This window comes from Eschrichtius robustus, chromosome 15 (assembly GCF_028021215.1).
Source record: "Eschrichtius robustus isolate mEscRob2 chromosome 15, mEscRob2.pri, whole genome shotgun sequence".
Classification (NCBI taxonomy): Eukaryota; Metazoa; Chordata; class Mammalia; order Artiodactyla; family Eschrichtiidae; genus Eschrichtius; species Eschrichtius robustus.
In genome coordinates this window covers 6,938,123-6,960,082 of record NC_090838.1, presented here as the reverse complement: position 1 = coordinate 6,960,082, position 21,960 = coordinate 6,938,123, and the positions used below count along the sequence as shown (strand labels likewise).

At 42.0% G+C, this 21,960-nt stretch overlaps 1 protein-coding gene and 1 long non-coding RNA gene across 4 annotated transcripts in view; one reads left to right on the top strand and one right to left on the bottom strand.

Annotated features, from left to right (window-relative positions):
* TAF1B (TATA-box binding protein associated factor, RNA polymerase I subunit B) overlaps positions 1–11,522 on the bottom strand; it is a 56,790-nt gene extending 45,268 nt beyond the window's left edge. Inside the window, exons 1-5 of one of the 2 annotated variants that reach the window (XM_068564282.1) lie at positions 11,481–11,522; positions 9,988–10,086; positions 6,551–6,638; positions 4,288–4,385; positions 2,547–2,642 (exon numbers count right to left, since the gene is read on the bottom strand). In XM_068564282.1, coding sequence (XP_068420383.1) covers positions 2,547–2,642; positions 4,288–4,385; positions 6,551–6,638; positions 9,988–10,086; positions 11,481–11,498 — 399 coding nt within the window. In that variant the 5' untranslated portion in view covers positions 11,499–11,522. Of the gene's footprint in view, positions 1–2,546; positions 2,643–2,765; positions 2,906–4,287; positions 4,386–6,550; positions 6,639–9,987; positions 10,087–11,480 lie in introns of those variants that run through there. The other variant, XM_068564283.1, reaches the window with a different exon arrangement.
* Positions 11,523–11,588: 66 nt separating this feature from the next.
* The window catches only part of LOC137777531 (uncharacterized), a 38,966-nt gene continuing 28,594 nt past the window's right edge, over positions 11,589–21,960 (top strand). For both annotated transcript variants that reach the window (XR_011076549.1, XR_011076548.1), the window contains exon 1: positions 11,589–11,791. This is a non-coding gene — a long non-coding RNA (uncharacterized lncRNA). The remainder of the gene's footprint in view (positions 11,792–21,960) is intronic.

Here is a 21,960-nt window from a genome sequence, read left to right as displayed (position 1 = left end):
CTTCTCTCTGTAACTAACACCTCTCTTGCAGCTCTAGTATCAACACCAATAAAAACATCAAGTGTCAATAATGAGTCCAGGCACACTAAGGCTTGACAAGGATATACTATCTCTTACCCTTGTTTAATTGTTCACACATGTATTGTTGAAATGGTGGTCAGAGTGTCCCTAAGAAAGGTCAGCTGGCTGGCTACCTAAAGGCCTCACTGACCGACATTACCTTGGGGAACAGATCACAGTCAACAAGCCATGCTCTCAACCATGCAGGCCAAGAAACTTGATCTTATTATGAGGAGATAAAGCTCATATTAAAGAAACTCACAAGAGAATGAGACAAAAAAATCAGGGACAGGATAATGCTTGTGTCTTCTGTCAAGCACATCCCCTCCGACAGGCGAGCCACGAGGGGCCAGGCAACCATAAAGCTGGCTGATGAGCGGAGACTCTGAGAAAACCGAAGCAATCCTGAGGAAACTTCCACGGGCTCCCGCAGGCAACCGTCTGCCGGCAGCTCCACCACGCGCTCTGCCCTCTGTCGGATTCTTCTGGTGTGCTGTCCACGCTCCCCTCTAAAGCCAGTGTCTCCCTTTGTGCACTCGATCCCACCCCCTTTCTACTCAAAGATTATCACTCCCTTCTATTCCTTCTCCATCAAGAATTTCTTCTTTCTCCTGTATCATTCCTATCAGTGCACCATCATGAATTCAGCTTGAAGAAAAAAATTCCCCTTGACTCCAGCTACAACGCGATCTCTCTGTACTTCTTCGCAGCGAAATGCCCAGAGAGAGCTGTCCAGACCTGCTGTCTGCAGTTCCTCTCCTCTCAGTGCCCCGTTCCAGCCGAGGTTTCGATCCCACTGCTCCGCTCTTCGACTGTCAGCCCTCTCCCTTCCCGACCTGGAGGCGGCATTTCTCCCAGTGGATCATGCCCCTCCTCGTGAAACACTCTGTCCCTTGGTTTCCAGAATGCCCCCTTCACTCCCTAGGCTTTCCTCCCACCTCACCCGTGGCTCCTCAGACTTCTTTGCTGATTCCTCCCTCTTTTATCCCAGACACCTTAACCCTGGAGTGGCCCAGAGCTCAGTTCTTGGTCCTCTTCTCTGTCTTCACTCCTCAGGGATGTCATCTGGTCTTGTGGTTTGAAATACCATTTACTACGTATATTGCTTTCAATTCTAAAATGCACTCCCATGTCTCCACATTTTAACATCCCTGAAATCAGGATGTATCTTACAATCAGTGGCATGTCATGATTTCGTCTGCAGCATTATCTTTTCTTGGAAGTACTTAAAATAATGGTGCATCTTACAAACAATGGCATTTTAGATTTGATTATAGTGTAAGCTGCCAGCTTCTAAATTTACATCTCCAGCCCAGACCTCTCCTCTAAGCTGAAGATTTGTATATCTGAGGACTTGACATTTCCTCTTGGATGTCCAAAAGCTGTCTCAAGCTTACGCCCAAAACTGAACTATCATTATTCCTGCTCCACCTGCTACTTCTTTTCTTTTTTCTTTCTTTCTTTATTTAATTTAATTTATTTTTGGCTGTGTTGGGTCTTCATTGCTACGCACGGGCTTTCTCTAGTTGCGGCGAGCGGGGGCCACTCCTCGTTGCAGCGCGCGGGCCTCTCGTCGCGGTGACCTCTCTCGTTGCGGAGCACAGGCCTTAGGCGGGCAGGCTTCAGCAGTTGCGGCATGCAGGCTCAGTAGGTGTGGCTCGCGGGCTCTAGAGCACAGGCTCAGCAGCTGTGGCACACGGGCTTAGTTGCTCCACGGCGTGTGGGATCTCCCCGGACCAGGGCTTGAACCCATGACCCCTGCATTGGCAGGCGGATTCTTAACCACTGCGCCACCAGGGAAGCCCCCACCTGCTATTTCTAAACTTCTCGTTCTTAGGACCTATTTCTTTCACTGCTGGGTCACTAAATTCTGCACGTGGAACCTACGAGACCCCAACCAAACAAGGAAACACTGGGCCAAGTTTCTAAGCTCTTAACAAAAGTCTGTCAAATAGATTCAGAATCTCTTCCCAGCCCTGGAGAGTAAGTATCACACATAAAACACATCAACGCTTACCAAACCCACGTTTCTCAGCAGTGGAATCCTCCCCTGCCCCAGATAAAATGATCCATGGCACACTTACAAAGCACTAATAGCAAACTGCTAAAAATCTAACTGCTTTGATGGACGGGGGTGGGGTGGTGAAACACCCAGATGATAACTGAGCTGAGTTTTGAAACACCAAGTAAAGGAAGTAGGTGTTCCAAGCAGAAAGAATAACATATGCAAAAAAGTTTTTAATAGTACAATGGTAGAAACTCCTTAAGCTTCTATTTAGAAACTTAACCACAAATTTCAGATGTCAATGTCTTACTTGGGGTCAATGTCTACATCAGTGACCCTGTCCTTCTGGACTATAAAGGAAACCTCTTCACTGAAAATCCTCTGACAGGCATCATAAACCCAGGTAAGGTTGAACCTCGTCTTCATCTCTACCTTTCGCTAGACATGTTTTCTGGTCCCACTTTTCAGAATTGTGACTTACCGTAGTTTTCCTTCTACTGGTATAAACTGGGTTTTTGCAGTATGCCTGCTTGCTCTTCTGAAGGTAGCGCTTCCAAAAGTTATGTAAAACTTCATTCTAAGGTAGAAGGGAAATGAGTGGTGCTTCAGGTTATGATGAAAAATATACTGGCACATCTACACCACAGAATCTCTACTCTCCTGTACTTTACATACTGCTTCCATCTAAATGTATTCTTACCTTTCTTACCCAAATTTCCTTTAGAAGAATGATCACTTCAATGTCAGGTATACGGGAAGCATGGAATAAATTCTTCTTAATCTTAGATTTTAGTTCCTTAAAGTCACCTAGTTGAATCCCTTCCTTTGACAAGTTAAGCAAATTCAGATTCAGAGAAAGAAAGCAACTTACATGTGACTACACTTCCAGTTAGGGGCAAAGCTGCTACTGGGTCCAGTGACCTACTGACACCCCTCCCTCTCACTGCCCCCACCCTCGTCCAAGTGAAAGTAAAACAAAACAAACAAACAAAACAATTTTTCCATTTATTCATCACCTGCTAGGTACAAGGCATCCATAAGCTTTAACACAATCCTGCAAGATAGCTACTATCTCTTATTTTACCACTGAAGAAACTGAGTAACTTTGCCAAAATGACCCAGCCAATAAGTAGAAAAGCCATGAATGGGATTTGGAGTCGGTCCTGATTCCAGAGCCTGTGTTCTGGCCGTGCCATTTAACTGGTCAGGTCTAAACAGTTATACTCATTGGTTAATTTCAGAGAAACTGTTTTCAGGATCAATCCCGATGAAGCAGGTAGAAGGCTACACAGGTATAAACCCTACTGAAGCTATTTGGTGTAACTAACAGAAACCACTTACTGAAAAACACTTATACGTAGGATGACTATGCAAGGAGAAACCAGATTCACAGAGCCCAGACCACCCGTAACCTTACCTAACGCGATGACTGCCACGGGTAAGGCTCAGGGTCCACGTAGGCCACGCACTGGCCCCCGGGTCATCCTGCCAGCCTGCCGCAGACACTGGTTTGAACGGCAAAGGCTACTTTACGGATCTCTTCTTGGTGACTTCAGGAGACATTGATCTTTCTCCCTTTTCTTTTTACTCTTATTTTCATTTATGAGCATATTGCTATATACTGTCGTGTTTACTCACTCCACATATGCATGAAACCCTCTCTCCAGCTAAGCTGAATCCAGCAGCACCAGTGTCATCTGGAAACTTGTTAGAACTGAAAATCCTTGGGCCCTACTCCAGACCTACTTAATCAGAAACCCTGGAATGAGGTCAAGCAATCTGTGTTCTAACAAGCCTTTGAGGTGATTCTGATACACACACACTCAAGTTTAAAAACCACTGGTTTAATATATCGCTCCACAAAGTGCATTCTCTGGAACTCAAGGCCCGATGGCTGCTACCCACACACACACATGCCAAAGGACTTTGCTCTCAAACTGTGAATACTGCACACTACGTCCCCTAGGAAATTTAAAAGCACATTAACACATAAAAGGCACCAGTAAGTGGGCAAAGTTATTTGTTTTGCTTTAACCCAGTGTTTCCTAAATACCTGAAGACTAAAACCTTATTTTCTTTTGGACGTATTGCTTGCATCCAAATAAATGATCCTTTCATTAGGCCTAATGTTATTACTGAGAGCCCTCCTTAGTATCACTCTAAATCCACTGTTCTTCAAACAACAAAATGTAAAGCTAACATCTAGGCACAAACGGACTTACCTTTAACTCTGGGCCTACTCCAAGGGTCTGTAAGGCTTTTGCTTGTTGATAAAGTATGTGCTGAAAACCTTCGCACACATACCAATCCCAGCCTTTCTCTAAATGGCAAATGACAGGTTTCAGACATTTGCATTCCTAACTTACTAAATGTAATGCTGCTACACAGTTACAATTGTGTTTTATACACTTCAACCGGAATTTTTTCGTACCCCTGAGTAGAGTTTCCATTCTTATACTCTCTTGCTTCCCATCTGGCAAGTCTGTACATAAATGCTAAAGCTAAACATCATTTTAATAATTTATCAGATTTTAAATATTTTAAATTATCTGTAATTTTTCTGAAATGTTAATGTCAGAGACAGAAAAATGAATGGTCACCACATTAAAACAATGAAATAAGTTTTATAAATGTATACTGTACTGAACAATGCCCAGCAGAATCCTAAATGAAAGGATCCTCAACACTCAGCCACTGCTTCTATGACTCCTCTGTTCCAACTCATATGGAAAGGGAACAATGAGTACTTGGAGAATGAATGAACAAAAGTGAAGATGAGAAGCTCCAAGATCGCAGGAAAGGATAATAAAAATATACAAAGAAAATAAACTGCTCAACGGCATTCTCCCTTTCTCAAGATGGTTCTAGGTTCTGGGGTGAAACTGAAAGCAAGGAAACTAAGATTTATTGAGCTCAGCCTAGTTACCAGGTATTTTAAGTAGGTTATTTTCTTCCAACCTCAAAACAACCTTGAGAGATTGTGACGAGAACTGCCACTACAATGGACAAAGCTACACATTTAAATAAAACTACCAGTTGAAGAGAATGTTAAAATCTGTTAAGACCCTTATGTTTTGCCCCTCCCTACTGTACAAATACTGTAACTCTTTGAAAAATACGTTATGAGTGCACAGCTTCTGAAGTCTGTTACCATGACTCCAAGAGGCTCTCTCCCCTCAGAATGTCACAGGACTCCTATGCCCCTCCCTTACCTCAAATGTCACAAGGCCTCCCCACCCCTGCTGACTAACGCACTTTCTGGAAAGGGTCTTAGCTTGTATAGGAGTAAAATAGGAAGCGTGTAATTTTGACGCTTTCCAAAGGTGAGGGAGTTTAAACTCTCCAAGCTCTATCCATGTGTGCTCTCTCCTTCCTGCACACCGCTCTGACAAACTGATAAAGTCGTATTTTAAATTCTCAGTCTGGGTTCCTATTCTATATAATAAATGGTATTACATTCTCACTTTACAGATGAAGAAACAACTAAGGACAAAGAGGTTGAATATAAGACTCAACATTTAATTTGAAGCACCTGACGTTCCCTCAGCAATTTAAGTTTAAAATATACAATTTTAACTATTAGATAGGTCAAGTCCAAATTAATCAGGCTTTACTCTAATAAAATTTAATTAAAATTAATCAGGTTTAGCCTAATAAAAATAGTCACTACTAAAGGTTAAACAGGAACATGAGTTGGCATTTAGGCAGTCTCTCTGTTATTCATCTAAGAACAGCAATGTATTTCATTAACATTTATATATATAATACATTTCACGTGTGTATCCTTAAAGTTACCTCAGATAGAAGAGTCCACCATTACCATTAGCCTAGTTTCAAACCTGAGAATCTGGCCCTAGGCAATTAGTCACAGAAATAAAAAGCATCAGCTAAACTTAACCTCAGATTCTTCTCAATAATGGTTAATTATTATGTACTCACTGGATTAATGAAATAGATTACCTTTCAAAGCACACCCATCCTGAGGTTATTTTAAGGGAAAATAATTTTCCCTATTTTAAAAGGGTGTGTTCAAAATTCAGTGTGAGAAATGGATTTCTGAAAGCTGAATATCATGTTTAACTTGCCTAACCTGACAACTCCACAGCTGATTCATTTCAGAAAATAAGCATTTTTCTTTAAAAGCACAGAAAATCATATAATAGATAACAGATATAAAACAGAAAAACATATACCAACAGACAAAAAGAAATATGCTACCTTTGTTATTATTATTTTTTGCATAATAGTTGCTCCACTGGAAAATCAAGTCATTAACAATAAGCAGAATAAAAAATGGACATGTTTTAAGACATGTGCTTCCAATTTTACCATCAATAATTATCCACTCTAATTCTACTTTGGATTACCTGCTTAAAATTCTGGCAACTTCTTTAGAATCTATTTAAAATTCCATTCCACATCCCCAAATCATGAAAGTGAAAACATGATTGAAAAATGCTAAGCACATATGACGAAAGAGCTTACCAAGTTTTCGTTTTCTTTTAAGTCCCCGGTTGATGGCTTGTATTTTAGTATTAGGAATAGCCCCAGTGTTTATAACTTCCCTAGATCTCTGCAGGAAATAGAAGCAGACCATTAAAAAGACCATAAAAAGATAGTTTTACATCTCCTTAAATATACTGCCAAGCATGCTCTGGGATGTATAATGAACCAGATTGTGAGTGCCAGGACCAATGATGGTAATATTTTGGGAAAATTAGATAAAGTGTAACATTCTGGTTAGCCTTTATATTGCTTTCTGATTCAAAATTTCTCAGTACCTAAAACTGTGCCAGGAATACAGTGAACACTAAATAAATGTATGTCAAATGAATAAACTTTTATTTTAAATCAATTTTTAATTGTTTGAAACCAATTGTAAAGTCAAATTTATTCACTTTTTTCTCTATCCAAAACATACTTTGAAATTAAAATAACTTCTGTATTCACTGTAGTCAGCAATGCCTAAGCTACATACAGATTAGTTTCATCCTACTTTTCTATGTGTTTGAATAGTACTCTAAAACAGCTTTATTTATGAAATTATAAAAGTGCTACTTTTATTCTTAATCAAACCTATAGGATTTTAGAATGACTAAATGCTGAGTACAGTTCATCCCAAAGTCTTCAATTCCAAGTCCTCTCAAGGGCTGGTACCTAAGATTCTGGTTCTCTCACAACCAAAATATAAAAGAATTAGGTCTAAATGATGGGGAAAAGGTGAAGATTTTTAACCAACAGGGAACATTTATATATTTGTCCAAATTTAGAGATTTGGAATGAAATTTATCTTCAACTTTCATTAAGAACAAAAGAAATGTCTCTAACAGGATCTTTGGAATACATCCTCTCCTGTTAAAGAAACCACATTCAAAGCAGTTCTGGTGGACTGGGTTGGCCACACTGAGAAAATAAGACACGTGAGAATACACACCGAAGCAGTTACCCAGCAAAAACAGGTAAAACGTATAAAGAGTAGGCAAGGAAAAAAAAAAAAGGCTTAAAATCTGGATTAAACAAAATGTGAAATAACTAAAAGCTAGAAAAAGCTACATATACAAACTGAAGCTGTAACTAATTAAATTACTGAATAGTTATATTGTGGAATATTTATACAGTCAGTTAACACGTCCACAAATGTTTAGAATAACACAGGACAATATTTACTAAGAAAGAAGATTCAGTGGTACTCACCCACATCCCCTTTCCCTTCTCATATACAGAAAAAAAAAAAGACTAAATGGAAGCTATCGAAAGAAATGTTGTATGTTGAGATCACTGATAATTTTAGCTTTCATCTTCATAATTTCTAAATTGTCTACAATAAATCTGCTCTTATGATCACAAAAATCTATTAAACTCACACAATTCTAGCATACACCTTTATTAAATAGCCACAAAATACTTCTGAGAATGTCTATAATATAAATTGGCCAGATTTAAGACCTGAAAATTTTTTTCCTGTATAAAATCAATCAAGATAACATTCTAAGTCCTTTATCAGTTCAGAAGGCCTTCTTCCAGATGGTGGAGTATCTAAAACATGAGAATTATATACAGAGTAAGTTGAAGGGCAATGAAAGGAGCAGAAAAACAGGGAAAGTTGTGCCACAGCTTCCACTCTTTGCAGGTGCAAACCACCGTCTCATCGGCCGTCCCCCACCCGCTGGATTTCCACACCGCCACGCCACACCCCTGCTCTCCAGGAAGGACTGATCTTGTCACACTCTATATGAAGACAATAAAGCCAAGAGAAACCACTGAAGTTGTGCAACACAGAGTTCTGCCTATCACATGGGAGGCACTGAGACAGGTTCTGCATCTGTTGAAAGATAGTGCCCACCCTCAAGAATGCTACATTCTTGACAAGTTATTCCACACAGGCTGATATCTTTCAGATGTGGAAACAGTGGTATTAGGGGCTTTCAAGTTAAAAAACGACCGCAGCAGATTTTATCAGACAGAAACAAACAAAAACATTATCAAAGACAGAAATAAAAGGAAGCAATTAGTTAACGTAGTTTAATTTCTCCGAAAATGGTATATGCTGACTTCATCTGCTAACGATAAACAGTCCATTTAGACACATCTTCCTTCACCATGTTTACATTTGCACTGCTGGTACAAAAGCAAAAACTATTAATGCCTCACTATACATCAAAGCAAACTGCACACATTTAAAGTGTACAAGCTGATGTGTGAGTATGTATGTACACCCACGAGACCATCACCACAAACAAGGTAATGAACATATCCATCACCTCAACAATTTCATCGAGTGAGTACATATCTTCTTAATACTCTGCGTGACCAAATGGGAAGCAGACTGAAGAACAAAGACTGTCTCAAGGAAAAGCTCTTGGGTGACTGAGTTGCAAGCTAAATTAACCGCTTTTCTCAAGAAAACAATTTTTTACTTCATACATTTTGTCCAGGCTTTTAGTTGTTTAAGGTGGGCTCCTGTTACTCCATCCTGGCCAGAAGAAGTTCACACAGTTACTTATATTTGTCCCAAATTTACCTTTCTTATATAGGCCTATACGGCAAAGGTAGTATATCTGTTCCTTCCTGGCTCTGTAGACTTTGAGCAAATCCTCTTCCAGAGAGCAGAGTCCTGGCATGTTTAGCCTGTCCCATAGCAGGCTATCCACACCCTTGATTATTTTGGTTATACTGCCCTGAAGGCATGGTAACCAGGAGAGGACCTAGCACTCCCAGTGTGAAGGTAGCCTCATTTACCAAGGTTCCACAGGACAGTAGGCCAACCTCTACCTTAAGAGACAGGTGTGGTGGAATAAAACGACCACTGGCATCGGGAGCCTGAGGTTCAAGTCCTGGCTCAGCACTCTATCCATGTGACTATGGCAAACTCACTCAACTGATGAGTCTTGCTTGCCCCATCTACAGATAGGTGTAATAGTATACATATCTCACAGGTTGTTATGAGCAGGGGATGAATTAATGGATGAGAAAACACTCTGTAATGTGTAAGGCACTGTACAAAGATATAATGACGATGAAGCACATTTCTCATACTCCCGATAGTCTAACATTCCGTCTTCCAAACCTCTAAGCTACCACAATACATTAAAAACTCTTAAATAAGTGGTAACTAATAAAAATAAATGCATCACCTTGTAAGTGCAATTTTAATTATTTCCCCTTATATACATACTACACAGTCTGAATCAGGAAAACATTTATATATGTGGCCCAACATAATTTCAAAAGCTCATCCTAAATCTACCTTACAAAGTCTTCAGCCCTTGTGTAAGCATTTGAGGACCGCTTACGTTCTTCATATTTGGACGTTGCCTGAGTAATAAAAATAGATCAGTTTTGGGGGGACCTATGCCACACATTAGGCTGAAACTGCAACTTTTAAAGCACAAGCAAATTCATAAATGAGGTCTGTTACTTACTTCTGTAACATTGTGGCAAGAAGTGCAATAATATTTGCCTTCATCAGTGAGACCCCAAGAAACAGCAGCACACTGAGAACAGCGGTCTTTGAACTCTTTCTGTAGGACAAAAGGAAAACCACATTCAATACATTGTACCTAAACCCTGCAGTTCTACTTAGAGGGTTCCCTACAATTTTACTCTATACATAAAGAATCACTGAGAATAGAAAATATACCAGAGGGATTATCTATAAACAAGAAGAACAGTTCAGTCTGAGCCATTTGAAACTGAATTAAACTATTAAAGAAATGTTTCTAAAATATGCAGTGTGTGAGGGTGAAAAAAAAAAAAAAGACAAAGAAGACAAGGTGGTAGGGGTAAAGTGGGGAAAAAAAAAGGTGAGTAAACAAAACTCCTTGAACATGCTGTGAGGAAAAAGATAAGATTCAAGTATAGAGAAGACTTAAAAAATAGAAATAGCATACCATTTGGAACTTCCTCCAGGACACTAAGAACACATACCCTCCACAAAGGAACCAGAGTTTTATTAGGGTTGTTTCAAGTTTCGATTTGTTCACTCAGCAATATAAGGAGTACCAACTATGTATGTACTACGCACTTAACTAGGTGCTGGGGATTTGAGGGTGAGCAAAACAGACAAGATCCCTACTCATAACTATACATGCTAATGGTGAGTTCTAATTGCTAATTTCATTAACCTAGCATCTACAGACGTTAACCCTCATTCAGTAGACATTTATTGAGCATCTACAATGAGTAAGGCCTTCTATCACCATAATGCTTCTGTACATACATAGACTGGCACCAAATTATCCATTCGCAACTCTCTGCTGCGAGAAATCTTATTATCGTTGATCCAATTACCGACTATTCCTCTAACACCATCAAAGAGTGGCGTTTTATGAAGTGGGTCAAAATGCATGCCAAATCTATTTCGACAAGTTGGTCAAGTTTTCAGTGACCCCATGTGGATAACTATCGTAATCTTGGAGTGTCCCCAAACGCGAATTTGGAATTCCTGCACAGGCCATGGCTAAGATTCGCAGAGACACCGGCAGGGGTTACTTGGGGGCATTCTGGTTCCAAGCCCGGCCTCCCTCGCCCAACCTCCAGCATCAAAGGGAACTTCTAGGTGGTCCCGTTTAGAGGAGATGAGCCACGTGGGTGGCCACCCCACAAAACCCACAACTTCAGCCTCCTCCCGAAACACACCCACATCGACCAACACCCCACCGTCCCTTCACCCACAACCTCACCCAGCCAGAAACTCCACCCTCTTCCCCCAAAGCGCGGGCACACGCGGCCCGCCAGCCCCGCCAACCCCATCCCTGTCGCCAGCCCCATCCCTGTCCCCACCCCGCAGCCTTCCGCCCCGTCCCCGTTCGGCCAGTGGCCGCCCCCACAGCCAACCGGCGTCCTCCACCCCTTCTCCTCAGCCTCCCTCCCCTCCCGCCCCGCCGCCCGGCTGCGCGACACTCGACCCACTCACCGCCTCCTCCAAGTCCATAACGGCGCCGCCGCCGCCGCCGCCGCCGCCGCCGCCGCCGCCGCCGCCGCCGCCGCCGCCGCCGCCGCCGCCGCCGCCGCCGCCGCCGCCGCCGCCGCCGCCGCCGCCGCCGGAGCCCGTTACCCCGGCAGCGAGCGCAGCTTCCGGGAGCGGCGGGAAGAGCCCTCCGGACGGAAACCGAGACCCTTGACTTTGAATTTCCGTCTCTTGCGGCGGCGGGAAAGCTTCCGCTAGCTCCGGGATGAAGCTCCGCTAATCCTGCATCCGCAGACAGCATCCCTTTCCTAGTCGAGGTAACTAAAACCAATCAGTAAAAAAGTGGGCGGTGCCTACTGCTGAGAGGATTCAGTCTCTGTTCCGACAGCCGTTCCTTCCCGGCCGCTCTCCTGCTTTCGGGCTGCGAGGGGGGAGCGGTGGCGTGGACTCAGAGCGCTCGGGGCTCTCCACCTGGTTCTGGCACAGGAGAGGCACCGGGTTCTGGAGAAAAGAACACGTGGTTGAGTTAGCCCTGGGTTTGTAATCACGGCTTTTCTGCTTCTTTGTGCCTCAATTTCCTCCTCTGTAAAAATTAGCTGTTACCTGTGGGTCCCTTGCGATGGAGCCTCACATGGTAAATGCTCGTTACATTTAGCTTTATTGTTGTCCCTTCATTGGGCACTTTCATTTCGTTAAACAGGCGCTGTTTTAGGTCTTGGGGATTCAGCAGTGAACAAAGTAAACAAAAATTCCTGCCTTTATGGAGATTATAATCTGGTGGGGAGAGACAAAAATACATAAGGAGAATATATGGTATGTTAAACGGGCATGAGCGCCAAGGAGAAAAATAAAACAGGAAAGGAGAATGGGAGCCATACTGTGGTTTCAGTTTTAAATGGAGTGGTCAAGAAAGGTCTCCCTGAGATGGTGACCTTTGAGGCAAGGGAGCAGGAACCATGTTGGGAACCTCATTCCCGGCAGAGGGAACAGTGAGTACCAAGGCCCTAGTCCTGAACCTCATGCCAGACCATTTAAGGATCAGCAAGGAGGTCAGCGAGTGGCTGGAACAGTGAGCTAAAGGGAGAGTAGAAAATGAGGCAGGGGCAAAATACAGCTCTAAGGACTTAGACTTGGAGAAATTGGAGACGCCGTTGGGGGAGTTACACAATCTTACATGTTTAACAGATTACTCTGGCTGTTGTGGGGGGAATAGACTGCTAGGGGGCAAAGATAGACGTTGGGAGGCAAGTCAGGAGTCTGTTACAATAATCCTGGTAGCTTGAACAGGTAAAAGCAGTGGAGACAGTGAGAAGTAGACAGATTCTGGACATGTATATTTTGAAGGTAGAACCATAAGGATATCTTGATGGATAAGAAGCCCATCAAAGCAGCTATCGAGGATGAAGGGAGTCAACGATGACTTCAAGATTTTTGTCCTAAGCACCTGGAAGGGTGAAGCTGTATTTGACAGAGTAGGGGCAGACTATGGGTGGACTAGTTTGGGAGGGAGGTAGAGGAGGAATCAGGAATTTGACTTTGGACCTGTGAAGTTAGAGATGCTTATAAGACCTCTAGGTAGGATGAGAAGGCAATTGGATATAGCAGTCTAGTATTCAGAGGCAAGTTCTGGACTGGAGGTATATATCTGGGATTTATCTCTGTCTAGATAGTATTTAAAGTCATGAGAGTAGAGGAGATCACCAAACGAGTAGCTCTGTATTCACTCACTCCTTATTCACCTGTCAATTCATTTCTTTTGCAAAATCATTAAACACCCACTATATGGCAGGCACTGCGCCAGCAGTTGGGAAATGAGAGATAAACAGGACAGAGTCCTTGCCTTCAAGAGGCACCCAGTCCAGTGGAGCATTCAGTCTTATTATTTTAATCATGGCATTAGATAAATGCTCTTCTCCAGCTGTGTCACCCAGGTCATTTACCAGGCTTGGCTCTGAAACTTCAAACTCTTTCCAAAAAACCTTACCCATCTTCAAAGCATTAAGTATTGTCATATGAACAGCTTGATTATAAGCCTCTAATTTTATAGACAAACCCTGATTTCAAATGTTGAAATTTTACAATGGGAAGGGGGCACTGCTGACTGCCCAACTAAATTGGAGTTAGTATATTGAACTGAAATATGAGCACCATGGCATCAGGAAGTGTTGTCTTTTTGTTTATTGCTATATACCCAGGGCCTAGAACAGTACTTAGCTTATAGGATGTGATCAATAAATATTTGTTAAATGGATGGATGACTTTGTAAGATTTTTACATATATGCAAAATAGTTCAAATAGATGACGTATCTTGATTTGAGACTTTGGACATGTGGTTGCACAGAAATGAGTCACAGATTTTCCCAGCCATTCCTTAACAGAAAATTGAGTGTTTTGAGCAAAGTCAGACTCCTTGGAAGAAAATGTCTTCTTAGACTGTAAGATTTAGATGACTGTTTCAGCAGAGAAGCTTTAATATGCATTTCTTAAAACTGGTTCACATGCCATTGCTGACCTGTCAGATTGGCACAGATAATTTTTGCTTAATGGAAATAATCAGTGGCAGAAGGGCTCAGTGAGATGGACTCTGTCTTGTACTGCAGGTGAGAGTGAATGTGGGGCATATTTCTGGAAAATAGTTCAGCTGCATAACAGGTGATATGGTGGAGCAATATTGAGGCAATGCCAAGAAGAGGAAACAGGGAAATAAAATTAGAATGGAGATAATAAACCCTTACAGGGATTGAAGAGTCCCTGGGCCAAGATTTGATATAACACCAAAGCCTGATTGAAGGTATTAATATATCTAACGAAAGAATGTGTAATCAGCAAGAGATGTATTTAGCCCTTCAATCCTAACAAAAGGAGGACCTAACCATAGCAAGGACCCCCACACCACTATTATGCCCACGCAGTCAACATCCCCAGGGTACCATACTTCTTAAGTGACAGACACAGAATCCAACACAAACTATTACTCAATTCTGCCTGTAGCGAGAGAGGACACTGAATATAAAGGATATTTTCTCTGGGTATAGATTACTGGATTAGCAGTTGTTCTTTCAGCTCTCTGAAGACATGGTTCAATTTCTTCTAACTTTCATTGTTTCTGTTGAGAAGTCAGCTACCAGTGTTATCAACTATATGCTAAGTAACTAGAAAATTCCCAATTGTTTGGAAATTAAGCAATAAACTTCTAAATAACCCAATCAACTGAGCAGTCACAATGGACTGACAGAACATTTTGAACTGAATAAAAATGGAAATATATCACAGCAAAATTATGAAATGCACTTAAATCTGGAGGGAAATTTATAGCCTGAAATTCATGTATTAGAGAGAAAAAAGAAAGGCCGAAAATCAGTGATACAGACATACATCTCAAGAAGTTATAAAAAGAAGATTAAACCAGATAATAATAATAATAGTAGTAGTAATAATAATAATAATAATAATAGAAGGAAGGAAATTAAAAAGAAGAGAGATTAATAAAAGAAAAAGCAAACATTTGGTGGGGGTGGGGCACAAACTAATATTAACTCTTTAAAAAGAATCATAAATTCAGTAAACCCTGGAAAGACCAATCAAGAAGAAAAGCAAAATTAATCAGTATTAGAACAATAAAAGTGACATCACTACAGATACCATAAACATTAAAAAGATCATAAGAGGATACAGCTCTAAGACAATAAATTTGAAAATGTTGATGAATGGACAGATTCCTAGAAAAACACATAATCAAGAGCTATGCAAGAAGAAATACAAGATTTGAACAATCTTATATCTATTTAAGAAATTGACTCTATAAATAAAAAAAAAAAACTTCTCACAAAGAAAACCTCAATCTCAAATGGCACAGCTGGTAAATTCTACCAAAATTTTGAGAAAGAAATAACACCCATCTTACACAGACTGTTCCAAATAATGGAAAAAGAGAGAGCAGTTACCAATAAATTTTGTGAGGCTACCTTAAACTTGACACCCAAATCTGACAAGGATATTTCAAGAAAAGTAAAAATTAAAGTCCATTCTCTCCTCAGAACAAATGAAATATCAGAAGATTGAGTGCAAGTCCTTTGCTGTATTCAGCAATATATAAATAGAACAGTAAATCAAAATGACGTTGGGTTTATTCTAGGAATGCAAGGTTGGTTTAACATTGAAAAACAATAACAACAACAAATTAAATAGTAATCCAGATAGTGTGGTGCAAGGATAGACAGAAGATCAATGGAACTGAATACAAAGTCCAGAAACTGACCCATAAATACATATAAGATAACCTGATTTTCAACAACGGTGCTGCTAAAATTCAGTGGGGAAAGGATTGTTCTACAATAAATGATTCTGGATCATTTGAATTGAATTCATATGAAAATTATTGACCCCCTATCTCACACAAAAATTACTTTGAAATGAATCACAGACCTACGTGTGATAGGTAAAACCATAAAGCTTCTAAGGAAAAAAAAAAGTAGGTAAATATCTTTATGGCTTAGTATAGGATAGATTTCCTTAAAAGATCACAAAACAGCACTATACATGAAAGGAAAGATTGTTATATTGGACTTCATTAAAGTTTAAAATTTTAGTTCATCAAAAGACATTGTTAAGGCAAACAAAAGACTGAGAGAAGGTATTCATAATTCATATATTCAACAAAAGACTTATCTCCGTAACAAAGAATTCTTACAAATCAATTTAAAAACAATTAAAAATAGGCTAGACTTGAACAACTATTTCACAAAAGAGGACAGCTAAAAGAACAATAAATATATGGAAAGGTGCTTAACATCATGAGTCATCAGAAAAACAAAAATTAAAACAACATTGAGATGCCACCACACATCTACCAGAATGACTAAATATTTTTTAAAAATTGAAAGTATCAAGGTTTGCCAAGAATATGGATGAATTGGGTCTCTTCTACATTCCTGATGGGAGTATAAATTGAATATTTTGGAAAAGTCTTGGAAGTTATACTAAATCTATGCTAATTATGACCCAGCAATTCCACTCCTAGATATATACCCAAGGTAAATTAGTGCATATGTTCACCAAAAGATATGTACAATTATTTTCATAAACCTTTCTTTATAATAGCCAAAAATTACAAACAACCAAATGTCCATCAACAGGAGAATGGACAAGCAAATGTGATTTAGTCATCCAATGGAATACAGTACAGTAATGAAGAGGAATGAACAACTGCTACATAAAACAACATGAATGAAACACAATGACATGCAGAAGAAGCCTATGGTGAATTTAAAATGGCCTTAAATTTTTTGCCATTTCTCCCATTGGTTCTCTTTTTTTTTTAAGAATTTCACTTTTATTTATTTATTTATTTATTTTATTTTTGGCTGTGTTGGGTCTTCATTTCTGTGCGAGGGCTTTCTCTAGTTGCGGCAAGCGGGGGCCACTCCTCATTGCGGTGCGCGGGCCTTTCACCATCGCGGCCTCTCTTGTTGCGGAGCACAGGCTTCAGACATGCAGGCTCAGTAGCTGTGGCACACGGGCCCAGCCGCTCCGCGGCATGTGGGATCTTCCCAGACCAGGGCCCGAACCCATGAACCCTGCATTGGCAGGCAGACTCTCAAACACTGTGCCACCAGGGAAGCCCCTCCCATTGGTTCTTGAAGTAGAATATGATGTAACAAAAACCTGGGACTTCCCTGGTAGCGCAGTGGTTAAAAATCCACCTGCCAATGCAAGGAACATGGGTTCGAGCCCTGATCCCAGATGCCGCGGAGCAACTAAGCCCATGCACCACAACTACTGAGCCTGTGCTCTAGAGCCCATGAGCCACAACTACGGAGCCTGCATGCCACAACTACTGAGGCCCGTGTGCCTAGAGCCCATGCTCCGCAACAAGAGAAGCTACCACAATGAGAAGCCCATATGCTGCAATGAAGAATAGCCCTCACTCGCCACAACTAGAGAAAAGCCCGCACGCAGCCACAAAGACCCAACGCAGCCAAAAATAAATAAATAAATAAATAAATTTTTTTAAAAACCAAAAAAACCTAAAACATGTGCCCAGATCTAATCCTATCCTAACACATACCCCTTAGACAGCAAAATACCAGAGAAAAATTATGAGCATGCATACCCATTATACAGATGTGTATTTTTGTATATATTATATACATGCAGGACTGTTCTAGTGATGTATATAATAGAACACTCATAACTATATGAAATAAATGTTTATATGTTTATTGATAAAATAAAAATTTAATTTACTTATTAACATAATAAATAACTTTCCTTTCAGTGAAAATACTAGTAAGAGTTATGTAATTAAAGAGTTCACTAGTCTTTAAATCTTGGCTTAATACTGTAATACAGTGATTTGTAGTTTTTGTCCTAAGTTCAATTTAATACTTCTTTTTAATGGCAGTCATAACAGAAAAAGATACCTCATAAAGATGCATAGACCCAAGTGTTTTCATAACAATGGACACATTTGCAAACATCTAGTCTCAAAATGCTCTCTCCATAGCATAAGTTACTTCAAAAAAAGCAGTTACTTTTTTATGCATTAAACAACTGAGTGCCTAGCTTGTGCCAGACACTTCTTATTTATTTATTTATTTATTTATGGCTGCGTTGGGTCTTCGTTGCTGTGCGCGGGCTTTCTCTAGTTGTGGCGAGCAAGGGCTATTCTTCGTTGCGGTGCATGGGTTTCCCATTGCGGTGGCTTGTCTTTGGTGCGGAGCACAGGCTCTAGGCACGTGGGCTTCAGTAGTTGTGGCGCCCAGGCTCAGTAGTTGTGGCTCGCTGGCTCTAGAGTGCAAGCTCACTAGTTGGGGAGCACGGGCTTAGTTGCTCTGCGGCATGTGGGATCTTCCCGGACCAGAGATTGAACCCGTGTCCCCTGCATTGGCAGGCAGATTCTTTTTTATTTATTTATTTATTTACTTTTGGTTGTGTTGGGTCTTCATTTCTGTGCGAGGGCTTTCTCTAGTTGCGGCAAGCGGGGGCCACTCTTCATCGCAGTGCGCGAACCTCTCACTATCACGGCGTCTCTTGTTGTGGAACACAGGCTCCAGACGCGCAGGCTCAGTAATTGTGGCTCATGGGCCTAGTTGCTCCGCGGCATGTGGGATCTTCCCAAACCAGGGCTTGAACCCGTGTCCCCTGCATTGGCAGGCAGATTCTTAACCACTGCGCCACCAGAGAAGTCACCAGACACTTTTTAGATACAAGGAGGAGATAAAGCAATAAACAAAAACATCTCTACCTCATGAAGCTTACATTCTAGCTGAGGGAGACTCATAATAAATAAATAAATAATTATAAAATATGTCAGATAGCAAAACACTGCCATGAGGAAAAAGAAAGCAGAATATGAAGATTGCGGGTGGGTGGGAGTTGCTATTTTAGAGAAAATGGACTAGGAAGGCCTCTCAAAGGTGAAATTTGAGAGGAGACATAAAAGAACTGGGGGACTGGGACTTCCCAGTGGTCCGGTAGTTAAGACTCCGCTCCCAATGCAGGGGGCCCCAGTTCGATCCCTGGTTAGGAAACTAGATCCCGCACGCCTCAACGAAGATCCTGCGCGCCGCACCTAAGACTTGGCCCAGCCAAATAAATAAAATAAATAAATATATATTTTTTAAAAAGGAACGGGGGGACCTAGCCATTTAGATTTGTTGGGGGTTAGCACTCCCGGTGCAAAGACCTTGAGACAGTAAGGTGGTCTTTAATAAGCCAGGAGGAGGTGGCAGAGGGCAGGAGGTCAGAGAGGTGGCCGGGCCAGGTCATGAGTAAGGTCTTGTGGATAATAGTAAGGACGTTAGAGTTTATTCTCGGTGAGATGGAGAGCAGAAGAGTGACGGCAGCTGACTCATAGTTTAGAAGGGTTGCACTGGGGGTCTGGAGAGTAGATTGGAAGGGGCTGGTGGAGGGGCAGGGAGATCACTTCGGAGGCTACGGGAATGAGCCAGGTGCGGGCTGCTGGTAGGGTGAGGGTGGTGATGCTGATGAGAAGTGGTCACCTTCTCCATAGATTCCAAAGCCATAAGCGAAAAGTCTTTCCTTACGGGAAGGGGTGCGAGGAAAAGAGAAGAGTTAAGGATGACAGCAAAGTTTGGGGTCTGAACCTACATAAGAATGCAGTTGCCATTTTACTGAGACAGGGAAGACTTAGGTGTGGGCTTATGGTAGAGTTTTGGGAAAAAAATCAAGAGTTCAGTTTAGAAGATGTTTAAGTTAGTGATGCCTATTTGATATCCAAGTGGAGATGCTGAACGTGCTGTGGAATAGATGTTTGATGCTCAGGGGAAACGTAGGAACCGGAGGTATAAAGTGGGGAGTCAAGAGCCTGGCTAAGGTCATCAAGGGTGTGAGAGTAGACAGAGAAAAAGGTGTGAGGAGTGAGACTGGGCGCTCCAGCATATGCACGAGGAGGGGCCAGAAGGAGGACCCGGAAAAGGAGCCTGAGCCAAATGCCTGGGGGGTAGAAGGGTAGCCAGGAGCGTGCGGTGTCCTGGACGCCAAGTGAAGAGAGCGTGTCCAACAGGAAGAAGCCCTCAACTATGTCCAGTGCTCCGGAGAACTACGGTAGGACAGGGACTGGGGGCTGACCGGCAGATTTGGACAATGGTGCCATCAACGACCTTGACAAGAACGCCAAATAGAGTGTGTTCAAGAGCGTAGACCTCACTTGCGAGGAATTCTGTTGCAGACAGAGGCAGGGGAGCCGTAGCTGGTAGGCGATGTAAAGTCCAGAGAGACTTTGGTCTGCTTTTGTTTCTTTGCTTGCTTAAGACGTTTATAAGCTGATGGAAATGAACTGTCAGAGAAAAATGCTGGTGCAGAAGAGACAGGGCACGATTTCAGGGGGCTCTCCCTGAGCTGCGAGAGGGGCGCGAGATATGCGGCCCAAGCAGAAGGGTTGGCCTTGTAGGCAATTCATCTGTGAACTGAGAGCGTGTGCGCAGGCTCAGGCACTGGTGGGAATGGCTGGAAAGGCTTTTCTGACTGTTCCGGTGAGATGGGAAGGAAGTCATCAGCTGAGCAGCGTGGGGGCTTGTACGAGGTCTAAGGAGGGATCGGAGGTGTAATAGCTCTTGGAAACGGGGGAGTTAAACCAGAAATCTAATAAATTGTCAGGCAGCATGAGGGGCTCCCTGACGTCTGTGATCGTAAATATAGAGATAAGGCCACTCAACACATGCAGCCATTCAGCTGCTCACTTGGTTAAAACATCCCATTTACTCCAAAGGGACAAATCAGGTGTATTCACAATTCCAAAAATGTCCGCCAGGCAGTATGCCACTGACAGCCACTTGCTATCACATGTCCAAATCTGATACTTGCATTTTGTGTAAAAAGAAAAAAAAGACAACTCATCTGCAAGTCTGACAGGTCTTTTTAGTATTTTGCCATGAGACAACCAACACACCTGCGAGGTGGAAAAAGGACTTTCATGGATATTCAGCCCGTTACAGGTTACGGTAACAATCCTGTGGCACCTGCAAGGTCTTGTGTTTATAAAATCAGCCAGATCCGTGGCATCCTGCAGCGATGTGCACACTTCTGCCTTCCACCTTTGCTGCCACTTCCTGCTAGTGCATGAGGCCATGGATGGATTTCACCCACGGCGTTGTAGGCAACCTTATCTCAGAGTCCTTTTATTATTCTAGTCAAAGCAGCCACCCTTTCACTGGTTATATGGACACAATGTTACCCGAAATATTGCTTTTATAGAAGAAATTATTTACTGTTGAGAATATATGCTCCCTGGTGCATCTTCCCATTAGCAGCTCCTCGAAAGTAATTCTTTCCATATTTCTTTTTTGAAACAATCTAGTGACTACCATGAACAGGGACTTGTTAGAAACATCTGTATTTTATCCAACTATATAGCAAACCTTCAAATTGCAAACCTGTGTAATTTGTTCTCATACTTGTTTCTTCTAAATTTTCAGCATTTTCTACATCTTCCAACATTATTTGTTGTCTGTTATTTCAGCCACATTTATTACAACAGAATAGAAAACTGATAACTATAAAATATAACTTTAGGGAGTAGAAAGATGCTTTAGAAAACGCAGCTGGGTAGGTATATACCATGACTGGGTGGGGTAAGTGCACAGAATTTTTATGGGGTCATCAGGGAAACCTCTCTGAAGAAGGGCCAGGTGAGCCAAGGTGGGAATGCAGCGAGAACCATGCAGGACTATGGGGGACTATGTCCCAGGGAGAGCGACAAGTCCCGAGACGGAACCGGGCTTGGTGTGTTTGAGGAACAAAAGGAAGCCTGTGTGTCTGGAGGGTAACAGGTGAACAGTAGAGTCATTGGCCTCGGGGTCAGATGCTGAGCAAGGCCCGATTGCTGATTGCTGAAGGTCTCCTGGACCCACGGGGCTAATACGAGGTCAGTACACCCTTACAGCCCCTTCTACGTGTTACACCAGGCGTCCCTGCTGGGTCCTGCCTCCTGGCCACCATCACTGGCTCCCACCAGGGAGGCGG